Source organism: Dysidea avara, chromosome 11 (assembly GCF_963678975.1).
Source record: "Dysidea avara chromosome 11, odDysAvar1.4, whole genome shotgun sequence".
In the NCBI taxonomy this organism is placed as follows: domain Eukaryota; kingdom Metazoa; phylum Porifera; class Demospongiae; order Dictyoceratida; family Dysideidae; genus Dysidea; species Dysidea avara.
Window position 1 is genome coordinate 16,821,837 of NC_089282.1, and position 13,632 is coordinate 16,835,468.

Sequence of the window (13,632 nt, forward strand, 5' to 3'; positions counted from 1 at the left end):
GCGTTTACTTTCTTCCTGTAAATATACTCATGGTGTGGCGCGCCGGCTTCTTGGGCCGCACGACACACTACCGTGTGTCTTGATCCATATAAAACTGCCAAACTGTATAAAAAGGGTGAGGCCTTCAAAAATCCTGGGTGAAAAACGATGTGAAATCCAAGGCGGCTGCCATGAAATGGCTGCAATGATGTGGATGATAATAAATTTTAATAATACATTAATAAAATTTATTATCATCAACATCATTGCAGAAATGGTTGCCACCTTTGATTTCATAACTTCATTCACCCAGGCTTTTTGAAGACCGCACCCTTTTTATACAGCATGTAGTTTAAATATATACCCAAAGCCAACCATAAACTGGCTTTGACGTTTGTTTTTACACAAATCATTGTTCTTCTTATCATCTACAGATGCAATATATGAAGATGATATGATCAAACTAGTGTTCTACCAATACAGAAAAATACCTACTAATCTGATACTAAGGACAATTTATAGTGATATTTATTTATTTATTATTTATACTGAGCAGTCAGCCCTGTTGGTATGCTCAGGAAAAAAAAGAGAGCTGCAATACACAAACTAATTATCCAATTACAAGTGCAATAATGTAACTGCAAAAGTGATGCAGAATCAGAGGTTTCGATATAGTTTTGTGCTTGCTTGTTCCTGGCTATATAAAGTTGTAATACATATGTAGCTAGTGCCTGTATTTAATTGCAATAGTGTTTTATAACAAAGTAAATTCTTTCCAAGTTGGGTGTACTATAAGATTTTGCAGTGACTGTTCTATTAGAGTATCTCAATTTTTTCATGCAAAATGTGATAAGTTGCATTGCTCAATTTTTACAAGGCAAAACCTGCACCTTTCATACTAAAATACAATTTACAGCCTGTTGTCACAAGTTTTATTAGCATAGCACTTTTATTATTAGTATAGCACTTATTATGATGACGATTGGCGTGAGTAGGTATTACTAGTAGTGTACTAGTTACCCCACCGCGATCTATACCAAAATGATCATTGGCTTTGGTTCGATGGACTACTAGAGAAGTTGTAATAGTACAGTATTATAGAGTTTATTTGATTACTTTTGTAATGCTCTAATAGAATGTACATTTTTTGAGGATTTCTAATAGAACACAAATAAAATGTTCTAGAACAATCTAGATTTTCCATTAGTAGATCTATGAAATTATGAATGTTTTACTGATTGAGTAGATTTTAGCTAGAATTTTCATTTATAAAGTAGAAATTAAGTGAGGTGATCAGCCGTGATAGCAACGGCTCAGTGGTTAAGGATTTGGGTGTCAGTGTGGAGGTCCCTGGTTCGAATGCTACTCAGCAACTTTTATGACATTTTTCATGGACCTTTTTACGCCGCAGTGACTGTTCTATTAGAGTATTTCGACCCTGCCATTTACAGTTGTTTGATTTTTGCCTTGTGACTCTATAGCTGTCACTGCGATTTCTTTTAAACCACAAAAGGTTTGAGCTATGATGGTTAACCTATATGCATACCAATATTACGTTATTCCCATAAGTGGTTTACTCTGTAGGCGTGAACACAATTTGGCCTTTTTAAATGCAAATGATTGTCCATATATTTATGACTATTGATCAGATTTGCACTAAACTTGGCACGTGATTGTGCCGCAATATGTTCTTAAAGTGAACCGAAGCTCAAGACAATTGAGCAGTGCATTTGTATTTTATAATGGTTTTTGTAAAGTATGTGAAAAGAAGAATTTAAGCTCCTCTGAGCCCCCTAAATGAAGAAAAAAACGAAGAAATTAAGCCACATTTGAAGTAGTGCTGAAACGATTATTCGGTTATTTGACTATTCGGTCAGGCATGACACTATTCGATTCGTTAACACACTATTCAAATAACTGTTAGCACTTTGTACACTGTATTCAGATGGAAAAGCCAGCCTTGAAACTTAAGATTGTGAATGAAGTGATGTATCTATGCTGTAAAATTCTATTTAGAAAAGATAGAAATAGCTCTTAGGCTTTACCTTGCTCCCTAACAAAAGGTTTCAGTACTTATTCGGTAGAAGTATAAGCTTAAAGAATAATCAAATATTCAGTCGTTTTGTTCACAACTATTCAAATAGTAAAAATTGCTATTTGTTTCAGCACTAATTTGAAGGCTTATATTTCATGATTGTGTTAGCAAATTTTGCTCAAATTTGGTATGTGGGGTACGGTGGAGGGTGTTTACAGTATAAAAATTATTCCAATGTGAGAAGGGAGCATGGAGCTATGTACGTGTGAAAATTGCATTTAGTTTCTTCCTGTAAATAGCCGGCTTTCTTGGACTATTGTGTGTCTTGATACAAGGGTGTTTGTCATTGTGTAAAATTAACATTGTGTGACACCCTCTTTAACCTCTAGCCTTTCAACTGTGGTCAGGCAGGTAGACAGGCAGACAACATCTAGTCATGGATTTTTTTTCACCCTTGTCCACCTTTTCAATCACATTTTATGTAACTTTAAACAGACTGTAGGACCAGGTGTCCTACAGACCTTCAGTACTTGTGCTGTAAAGTCTTAATAAAAAATAAATAAAAACATTGGATACACAAAAACTCTACATGAAAGCATTTTACCACATGTGAAAATTATGATAAAACATTTTTTTTTGGGGGGGGGGGGGGGGGGGGAGATACATACTGTATGATATATTGTGAAATGTATTGAGTAACTCTTTAAAAGTTAGCTTTCCACATACAGTATACATACATCCATACTCCTGCATAAAAAATTACAACAATTTACATACATACCTTCCTAAGAAATTTCAAATTGCAGCAAAAGCAAATCTCAACAGTGAAATTTTCTAATTCTGCATAATTCTTTGGTAGAAACTGATACACTGCTACCTCATCAGCAATATTTACACTTTTCTTTGCAAGGCATGTTAATTTAGAATGGGTATGGTAGGTATAAAATGAGCTGCCTGTTTCACAATCGCTTGAATAAACTTCAGTGGCTTCGCACATCTTATCTTCATCTGTGTGGGGATCAGTTCCATTTTCTTTGCGAGCTTCCATAACACACAACAGTGAAATATCAGCATTTTTCACAACAACAGCATGATGTTCAATTTCTATCTTTAGAGGCTTCTTAAAGCTATAACTTGCTCCTATCCACACATAAGAACTAATACGAATGTAGTCTTTTGGAAGCTTATGTGGCCCAAACAAACTAACAGCAACTTCAACTTCCACCGAGTAACCTTTCTCAATTGCTCCTTGAGGAACTGTTACTGTAACATTGTGTTGCTCAATCTCAATTACTTTTCCATAATTTGTACATCTTTCTGATACTGAAACTGCTTCCTTCAAGGCACACACCTCATGGTTCCTCACTATACATATTAAAAACACATTGTACACACATTACATACTGTATAGTACAAAATCATGACTTGTAAACTAAGAATTCTCATTTCAACCATGAATGCTTGCCTTGCTATAGTCATACCAATGCATGCCTATTTTAAAACAACAGATGAGCTGTGTATAGCAACGAAGATGGATATCAAGATAGAAGAACCATAGTTATTATTATACTTCAATGTAACAGCATAGAAAGTACATTCTCGTTGGAGACTGAGATCAGGACACTGTCGTGTGGCCAAGTACAGCTAGTGCAGATGCGCGACAGACAAGTATGTATTTCACATGAACCAAGAAAATGCTGTTTTCACGCATTCGTAGCTCAATAGTTCCTGAACGGAAATTTACCAGTTTTGCTGCAGAAACTCCTTTGGGGTAGGGCATTTTCTATTCCAAGTTTGAGATGAATCCACTGAGCCATCACTGAGATATGCGCCTTCAAAGATTGTCTTTATTTTTTTCATATTTTTCTTCATCTGTTTTTTCCTTCTTTTCACTCCACTTGCTATAACTCGTGCATGCTTTAGTCGATTGAATGAGGGCAGTAAGAACACAATGCAGCACGTTTACAGCTCAGTTTTCGTACAGATCGAGCCAAGAACAATGGAATTATGTGCAATTTTGAAAATAGCAAAACAATTTGTTGTCACGCCTACAGGATAATCCGCTTGATGGAATAACTTGAAAATTAGTCTGTACATGAAGTTACTGTCATAGTGCAAATCATTAAAGTAATTTGAAAGTACTGAAAGTATTAGCTAAGGAGATATAAAGCAAAACCAAACATGTAAAAAAAGCACGATCAAGATACTTTAATAGAACAGTCACTGAGAAGTAAAAAATGTACACAAAAATGGCAGAATTTTATTTCCTGGTTTCAACCCAGGGACCTCCACATCTACAAACCCAAGCCCTTTACCACAATACCACTGCTGTCACTTGCTCACCTTGCTTAATTTCTACCTTATAAATGAAAGTTCCGGTTTAGTACACTACAATGATAACTCAAAGATCTACCAGTGGAAACTCTATATGTGTTGTATTGAAGTGCTCAGAACAATGCGTGCTCTATTAAAGCACTACAAAAATAATGAAAATGGCCTATATCAAGTGTGCCGTGCGGCCAAGTACAGCCAGTACAGGCGGGCAGCACACTTGTCTTACGGAACCAAGAAAATGCCATTTTCACGTATCTCTTCTGCTGTGGAAACTTCCTCAGGGCAGGGCATCTCCCATTCCTAGTCTGCCCAGCTATCTTTGTGCCTTCAAAATTTATCTTATTTCAATCCTTTGTAAATAGATATAGCCATGCAATCTACAACGATTCCTGTAGTAAAGGGGAAAAAGTTAAAAGGAAGTATTAAGACCAACCATAATCTGGCTTTGGAGCTTGTAATTACAAAAAGAAGTAATATCCGCACAAAAACAGCCAAGCTGTGAAAAAAGGTGCGGCCTTAAAAGACTTGGGTGAAAAAAGTTGTGAAATCAAAGGTGGCGGCCAAGAAATGACTGCAATGATGTTTATGATAATAAATTTTTATTATCATTAACATCATTGCATGAAATGGCTGCCATCTTTGATTTCACAACTGTTTTCACCCAAGCTTTTTAAGGCCGCACCTTTTTTCACAGCTTGGTTATTTTTTTTTTTTTGTGCAGATTAATTTTTTTGTCAGCCATCTTACATAATCCCCATTAATGATTCAATACTAATGTACTTGTATTCTTACGTACATATGTGACCCAGTCCAGCACTGTCATATAATGCTTCAATTATCTCAGCAAAATTTTGCATAACTATTGATCTCTTCAACTTAAACACAGGACCTTCAGCAAAAATATTGAAATTACTACTATCTAAATGCACACTCAACCTAGTTCTCCTCCAGACACTGTGAAATCAGTTGGTAGTAACCTCCATCTGTGTATCTGTTATACATGTATTTGGTTTAATACGATGTACATGCTTTAATACCTTTTGAATATCAGAACAAGTGTAATTTTTGTTGTATCGGTCAATACCATTTTGGATAGTCATCAACACTTTTTGGTCCTTTGTGTTTACCACTTGTGACACTGTTGTGCAATCAGTACCCAACTCCTCCTTGAAAATCTTTATCACTTGTGGTTGGAGGTCATCTGTGGCTTCTCCAGTAACAGGATCCACAACACACTATGTACAGGAACAACACTACTAGCCTCATACTGGTCAAACATGTCTTCACCTTCAGTGTCAGTAGACATGTCAGTTGTTTCCTGTTATCTCCTATCAATACCACATTACTCAGAAACTCAACTTCACTTTTTATGTGCTCTTCGATTTCAATTGGGACAACCCTTTGTCCTCCAGCCATTGTAATTAAATCTACAGAAACATGTAGTGAGTTACAAGCACAAAAGACACATTACTACTTACCATCAATCCGGCAAATAATGTGTAAAAAGTTATCCTGTAAAAATGACAGAAAGCAAGCAACACTAAACCTTTAGAGATATATGAATACTCACATTATCTAGCCAACCAATATCTCCAGAATGTAACCATCCTTCATTGTTGATAGTTTCCCTTGTCTTCTCTTCCATACCAAGGTAGCCCATGAACACATTTCTGCCTCGGCAAACCACCTGGCATAATTTTAAGCACAATATTATTAAGAAGCATATTTAAAAGTACCAGTTTAAAATGGAATAGGGATCCATGCACTACAAAATAGCGAAACAAGAGATACACTACTGTGAAATCATAACCATATTCCAAAGTACAGATTTTCCAGCATACCTATGTATATACTATCATGCTTTTATTTCACTCTGGATTGGTGAATAGATTCCTACTTCATTTTTGCACAAGTCTGCTATAGCAACGATAAGTACATGTGACCAGAATAAGCTACAGCTTGTATATAAGGCTTTTTAAAGGTAACTCGACCTTGCTGCTGGCAAATAGTCTCTGGTGAAGTTCTAAACATGATAAGTATGGCTATTTTCCATGTTTTCTGTAGCAAAATCGATTGTTAAGCGTAGCAATCCACCCCCTTTAATAACAGAGTAAATAATTTAATTAAACATGGCACTTGAAATTGGCATTGTTATCATGAAGTCTTTTGTCACATTCATTAGAAGTATGCATAATATCTTACAGGAACGTACGTAGGAAGCATGGGTACCATCATAGATAATACAAGTAATAAAGGATTGGCAATGTGCATATTAATCTGTAATTATGTCACATACAATCTTTGTTATGGCCTACCCACAAATTGACCCACCCAATTTTCGTTGCTAGACACATTTCGATTCTTTTGCCAACATACGGTCGGACAGTATGTTAGCAAGCAACGTACTAAAGAAGACGGACTGCAACCAAGGTGAGCAGTCTATAACAGGAAATAGCTAAATACACTGATACGTATATTCTTGACCCAGCGCGATAGAAAGTTCTTGAACTAGTTAGTATTCTCAGTTTTAGAGTTTTCACAACAAAACAAAAGTTGTTTGCTGAAATTATGTGGCTACTTGTAACCACCTATTAGGTGTAATGTGTAGACAAACTATTTTATATAGCTCAGTTTCAGCCTGTTTCATTGTGCTGGGTTTGGAGATTTAGCGTGGCACTACATATAGTGACATATGTAATAAAGTTCTTATGGATACATATACAGGGTACATGAAATTGACAAGGAGAAAATATCCTGACCACCTTACAGACTCCTGTAAGCGTTCAAGTGTTAATTGGATGGCTGCAGGTCCGAGGCCGCCCAGGTCCAGTCATGGACTTTTTTCTCCTTCCTCTACCTTTTCAAACATACTTTCTGTAACAACTTTAAACAAGCTGTAGGACCAGGTGTCCTACAGACCTTCAGCACTTGTGTTGTAAAGCCTTAATAAATAATGGTGGCATCCAGTAAAAGAGAGTTCATTGTTACCATAATGTAATGTATATGCACAAATTCTGCTAATTACTACAGGCACGTAATAATGGGATACAGGAAGGTATGCATTGGAAGGAGGTACAAGAACAGTGAAAAGAAAAGGCTAGAAGAAAAGCACGGAGCACCAGGGCGTCCAAGAAAAAAGAAAGATGTATGTGTATTAATAATTTAATATAGTTGTATATACAGCCATAGCTAGTATATAGTCTATACATTGGATAGCTATATTTACATGTGTCTGCATTATATCAGTACATGCATGCATATAGTTTTTTACAAAATGGTATGCCAGCTATTTTGTAATATATATCTAATCCAAAACAGCCAAGCTGTAAAAAAAGTGTGCGGCCCTCAAAAAGGCTATGGTGAAAAAAGATGTGAAATCCAAGGTGGCAGCCAAGAAATGGCTGTGATGGTAGGTTAATGGTAAAAATTTTAATAACAACAATTCAGGTGAATTTGGTGCTGCTTGGTCTTGGCACAAAATTCACCTGAGTTGTCGTTATTAAAATTTTTACCATTAACTTACCATCACAGCCATTTTTTGGCCACCACCTTGGATTTCACATCTTTTTTCACCATAGCCTTTTTGAGGGCTGCACACTTTTTTTATAGCTTGGCTGTTTTGGATTAGATTTCACTTCTTTTTGTATTTGTATACTCCAATAGGCCGCCTTTGGGGCTTTTTTAACCTATCTTTTTTCTTTACCACAGGAAGAAAAAAAGATGAAGCAGATGTACTTTAAATATTTATCAGTAAACGTACAAATTATATATATAATACATATATTTATTACAGAACTCTCTGCATGGTGGTTTCTTTGTAACTTAACACTCTACAAGGTGACTTCTTCTAGCTGATCTCTCTACAGGGTGAATTGTTTGCAGCAGAACTATCTACAAAGTAACTCTTCTTCTAGCTGATCTCTCAACAGGGTGATTTGTTTGTAGCTGAACTATCTACAAGGTAACTTCTTCTAGCTGATCTCTCTACAGGGTGATTTGTTTGTAGCTGAATTCTGTACAGGTGATTTGTTTGCAGCTGAGCTCTTTACAGAATGATTTCTTTGTAGCTGAACTCTCTACAAGGTAACTTCTTCTAGCTGATCTTTCTACATGGCGATTTGTTTGTAGCTGAATTTTCCACAGGGTGACTTGTTTGCAGCTGAACTCTCTACATGGTGGTTTCTTTGTAGCTGAAATCTCTACAAGGTGAATTCTTCTAGCTAATCTTTCTACAGGGTGATTTGTTTGTAGCTGAATTTTCTACAGGGTGACTTGTTTGCAGCTGAACTGTCTACATGGTGGTTTCTTTGTAGCTGAAATCTCTACAAGGTGAATTATTCTAGCTGATCTTTCTACAGGGTGATTTGTTTGTAGCTGAACTCTCTACAAGGAACTTCTTCTAACTGATCTCTGTACAGGGTGAATTGTTTGTAGCTGAACTGTCTACAAGGTAACTTCTTCTAGCTGATTTCTCTACAGGGTGATTTGTTTGTAGCTGAATTCTGTACAGGTGATTTGTTTGCAGCTGAACTCTTTACAGAATGGTTTCTTTGTAGCTGAACTCTCTACAAGGTAACTTCTTCTAGCTCATCTTTCTACTGGGCGATTTGTTTGTAACTGAATTTTTTACAGGCTGATTTGTTTGCAGCTGAACTCTCTACATGGTGGTTTCTTTGTTGCTGAACTCTCTACAAGGTGAATTCTTCTAGCTGATTTCTCTACAGGGTGATTTGTTTGTAACTGAAGTCTGTACAAGGTGCTTTTTTGTAGGTGATCTCACTGCAGGTTGATTTGTTTGTAGCTGAATTCACTAAAGGGTGATTTGCTTGTAGCTGAACCCCTTACATTGTGTCTAGTTCCTAGCTACTAGCTGGTCTCTCTACAGGGTGATTTGTTTGTAGCCGATCTCTGTACAAGGTGATTTGTTTGTAGCTGATCTCTCTGCAGGTTGATTTGCTAGCTGATCTCTCTACAGGTTGATTTGTTTGTAGTCGATCTCTCTACAGGGTAATTTGTTTGTAGCTGAACTCTCTATAAGGTGATTTGTTTGTAGCTGATCTCTCTGCAGGTTGATTTGTTTTAGCTGAACTCCCTACAGGGTGATTTGCTTGTAGCTGAACTCCTTACATTGTGTCTAGTTTCTAGCTGATGTCTCTACAGGGCGATTTTTTTTGTAGCTGGACTCTCTACAGGGTGATTTGTTTCTAGCTTATCTCTCTACAAGTTGATTTGTTTGTAGCTGACCTCTCTTCAGGGTGATTTGTTTCTAGCTGATCACTCTACAGGGTGATTTGCTTGTAGTTGAACTCTTTACATTGTGTCTAGTTTCTATTTGATCTCTCTACAAGGTGATTTGTTTGTAGCTGATCTCTCTACAAGTTGATTTGTGTGTAGCTAATCTCTCTGCAGGTTGATGTGTTTGTAGCCGATCTCTCTACAGGGTAATTTGTTTGTAGCTGAACTCTCTATAAGGTGATTTGTTTGTAGCTGATCTCTCTGCAGGTTGATTTGTTTTAGCTGAACTCTCTACAGGGTGATTTACTTGTAGCTGAACTCCTTACATTGTGTCTAGTTTCTAGCTGATGTCTCCACAGGGTGATTTTTTGTAGTTGAACTCTCTACAGGGTGATTTGTTTCTAGCTTATCTCTCTATAGGTTGATTTGTGTGTAACTGATCTCTCTACAAGCTGATTTGTTTGTAGCTGATCTCTCTGCAGGTTGATTTGTTTGTAGCTAATCTCTCTACAAGTTGATTTGTTTGTTGTTGATCGCTCTAAAGGTTGATTTGTTTGTAGCTGAACTCTTTGCAAAGTGTTTTGCTTGTAGCTGATCTCTCTACAGGGTAATTTGTTTGTAGCTGAACTCTCTCCACAGTGACTTGTGTGTAACTGAATTCTCTAGAGAGTGACTTAATTGTAGGTGAACTCTCTACAGGGTGCATGACTTGTTTATAGCTGAACTCTCTTCATTGTGACTTGTAATGTTCTGAATCTCTACAGTGATATATTTGTAGCTTAACTCTCCACAGGATGACTTGCTTCTTGCTGAGCTGTCTATAAGATTAACTGTTTGCAGCTGAACTCCCTACAGAATAACTTGTAATGTAATAGAATTCTATAATGGAGTAAATAAATTAGCTGAATGCTCTATTAGGGTGACTGTTCTATTAGAGTAGGCATTCCAGTATCCGAGATTTTTTAATAAAAAGATTCTCCGTATATTCCCCCAATAGAACCTTGGCACAAAATAACAACTCGTGTTTAACTTGGGATTGCTCCGTCATCCGAGCTCCAATGAGGATGAAAATCGCTGTGGGGTTTGTCCACACGCTGATCATCATGAAAATCTTCGTTTTATCGTGCGTGTTACATGTAAGTAAGTTTTGTGCTGTTTTGTAATCTTTTCAAGCCTTGTAATGTATGTAGAATACTTTAAAAAACGTACTGTCGAGTGGAAGGTAGTCACTGGTGCTTACTTTAAAGTGCGTAGTTACTTCGCTCTGGTTAGCGATTTTCAGCTCCAGAGCAATTTTCTGATGGCTGTGTCATCAGCTCAAAAGTATAAACCACTTCAAAATAGGCATAACAATGCCATAATTGAAACCACAACTCCACCTTAGGTATTGTTGCATTATTGTGGCACCTCCACTTTAGTTGTTTACCTTTAAAAGTTGTTAACTTGATGTTTTTGCTTACTTGACATAGCCTCTTGCCTATAGGCATACACCATTGTATTGAGAAGTGTGCAGTAGGTGAAACATATTTGCTCACCACAAAGCATACAAAGATCGCTGAGATCTGATACAATCTGAAGTTACTCTTATTACATGTACAAACTTGCAGCTAGAAGCAAATGCAGTTTCAAGATAGTCCAGATTGCTAGATGGCTTCCTGATTCAATTGTGCCATTTTTCCCTTTAAAATGTATGGGGAGCCCTGGAGAAAAAATGTACCTTTTTTCAGTTTTTAAGCACTGTGCATGCCAAAGTAGCTAATTCCAGCCCAACAAACTATATATTTCTGAGATCAGCAATCAATACTCTATCTATTGAGCATATAAAAAGCCCATTTTTCCAAAATTTAAAAATCAGGCTGGAATGCCTAATTAGAGTATCTTGATCTCACATTTGCTACACGGAGTTGGCTTTCAAATCATAACTCAGTGGTTTGTAATCCAATTCTTCTATACTACTGCAAGGACTTTCTATGAAGATTATTCCAGCTATAAACTGATTTTCAGCTCATTGCTCTAAGCGGTTTGCCTAGTAGGCGTAAAAACTAATACTTTTTTATTCCTAAAAATTGATCACATAATTGTGACACAGGTTGGATTTTGTGTCATATCTCCATGGTCTTTACCTCGATTCCTTTAAAACCACCAAAAGGCATTCCTACGATGGTTACCCCATCTACATAGCAATTTTCAACTCATTCCATGAAGCGGTTTACCGTGTAGGCATGACAACAAATCGATCTTGTTTTACACGAATAATCGGTCATAACTCCTGAACCATCCATCGGATTTGACCAAGTTTGATGCCAGGATTCGCCTTTGGACTCCCTTTCTGTGTGCCAAATTTCAAGGCAATCGGAGTATGCATTTGCGTTTTATAGCAATTTTTGCAAGTGTGCGAAAACACAAAGAAGGAAAAAAAAACAAATAAAAAAATCAAAACTTTGGCAGCTCGTATCTCGGAAATGGCTGGAGCGATTTCCTTCAAATTTGGAATGTAGGCTCCCCTGGCTGGCGGACAACTCTGTAGCAAATTTGGTTCCAATCGGATAAGGGATCACCGAGATACAAAGGTGTGAAAATGACATTTTTTTTCTTCCTGTCAATATACTCATGGTGTGGCGATCCGGCTTCTTGGGCCGCACGACACACTACTGTGTGTCTTGATATATATATATAGGCATAGCAATGGTGAGGCTAAGTGTGCTAGAGTTCCTCCATCCATGTACAGGGGGCTTAGCCCTTCCACTTTGTAAGATCGAGACACTCTAATAGAGCAGTCATGTGCTCAAACAAAACATTCCAATGCATTTTCAAAAAATTTTCTTTGGAGGTAGCTATATATTCTCCAGTATACAAAGTCTTTGCACATGCACGCACTGTGCAAATTCTATCAACTAGTTACCACTCTTCTTAGCTGTCTCATTAAAATTTTTGTTATATGCCCCTACATGCAAATGTTCCATTGAGGCAATTACGTTTGCTTATTATATGCTTTAAATGATGAATCTGCATGTATGCATGGCTGTTCAAGAGTATTAGCTAATGTGTATGGCCCACATGCATCAGTTACTTGTAGCATAATATAGTGTATACAATGATACAACATTTCAGTATAATAATTAAGCAAGAATGTGAATGCATATAAATAATCAATATAATAGTACGTAGCTGCATGCATAATGTAGTGTTGATGTATATATCAACTATAATCCTGATGTTTGGTAAACAATTTCATTATTAATAAATTCCATGATTCTGCAGGCACCAACAGCTCTTCCCAGATATCTATACCAACATTTAATTCGACACCCCCTCTCACTCCTACTTCACCACTAATCTCCTATTTCACCACCAACGTTTGAGGCAACAACATTAATTCAACCACCATTCTCATCACCAGGATGAATATCTGCAACATCTATTTCATCGTTGTCATCTCCTCTTCCTCCAATTCCATCACCAGTAACTGTGCCAACATCACTAATTCAATCATCTTCCCCACAATTATTATCAATACTATCACCTAACTCAATGGAATCACCACCATTACCTGATATGTTGAATACAAAGTTGCCATCAAGTACCTGGAGTATGAAACAGTCTGAATGCAATTCACAATTGTTTATCTATGAAATTCAAGAGAAACCCATCATCTAGTAGCCAGCCCTTAAAACTTTCACACACTGTAACAATAAGGTCTGATTTATCTGTGAGAATAGTTATACATTGCCATGAACTGAACAGTATTACATATAATAGTTAGTCAATTCCGGAGCAAATCAATGCACAAATCTTAACAACACTTAATTCTGTTAGAGACTGAGAAGTTGAATGTCTGTCCAGGGCACCCTGACAAGTAGTTTGTGCATTATGGCAAATGAAAAAAAGGGAAGATCACTAAATTTATCTGGTGAAATTGCTGCATATATAGACAGGGAGCATGCTGTGGATTGTAGTGGTGAGGGCTATTCAGAAACAGTGAGGACAACTAATTGCCAGCTACTTACAGACAAACACCATTGTAGCAATTGTGTTCTTTACTGTGATAC

The 13,632-nt window shown here is 37.0% G+C and overlaps 1 protein-coding gene across 2 annotated transcripts in view; it reads right to left on the reverse strand.

Moving 5' to 3' along the window:
* Nucleotides 1-13,632, reverse strand: part of LOC136238761 (uncharacterized) — a 70,731-nt gene that overhangs the window by 28,257 nt on the left and 28,842 nt on the right. The window contains exons 13-19 of one of the 2 annotated variants that reach the window (XM_066029347.1): nt 5,919-6,035; nt 5,827-5,860; nt 5,636-5,775; nt 5,386-5,583; nt 5,285-5,339; nt 5,145-5,237; nt 2,796-3,379 (exon numbers count right to left, since the gene is read on the reverse strand). In XM_066029347.1, the coding sequence (XP_065885419.1) occupies nt 2,796-3,379; nt 5,145-5,237; nt 5,285-5,339; nt 5,386-5,583; nt 5,636-5,775; nt 5,827-5,860; nt 5,919-6,035 (1,221 nt within the window). The remainder of the gene's footprint in view (nt 1-2,795; nt 3,380-5,144; nt 5,238-5,284; nt 5,340-5,385; nt 5,584-5,635; nt 5,776-5,826; nt 5,861-5,918; nt 6,036-13,632) is intronic. The other variant, XM_066029348.1, reaches the window with a different exon arrangement.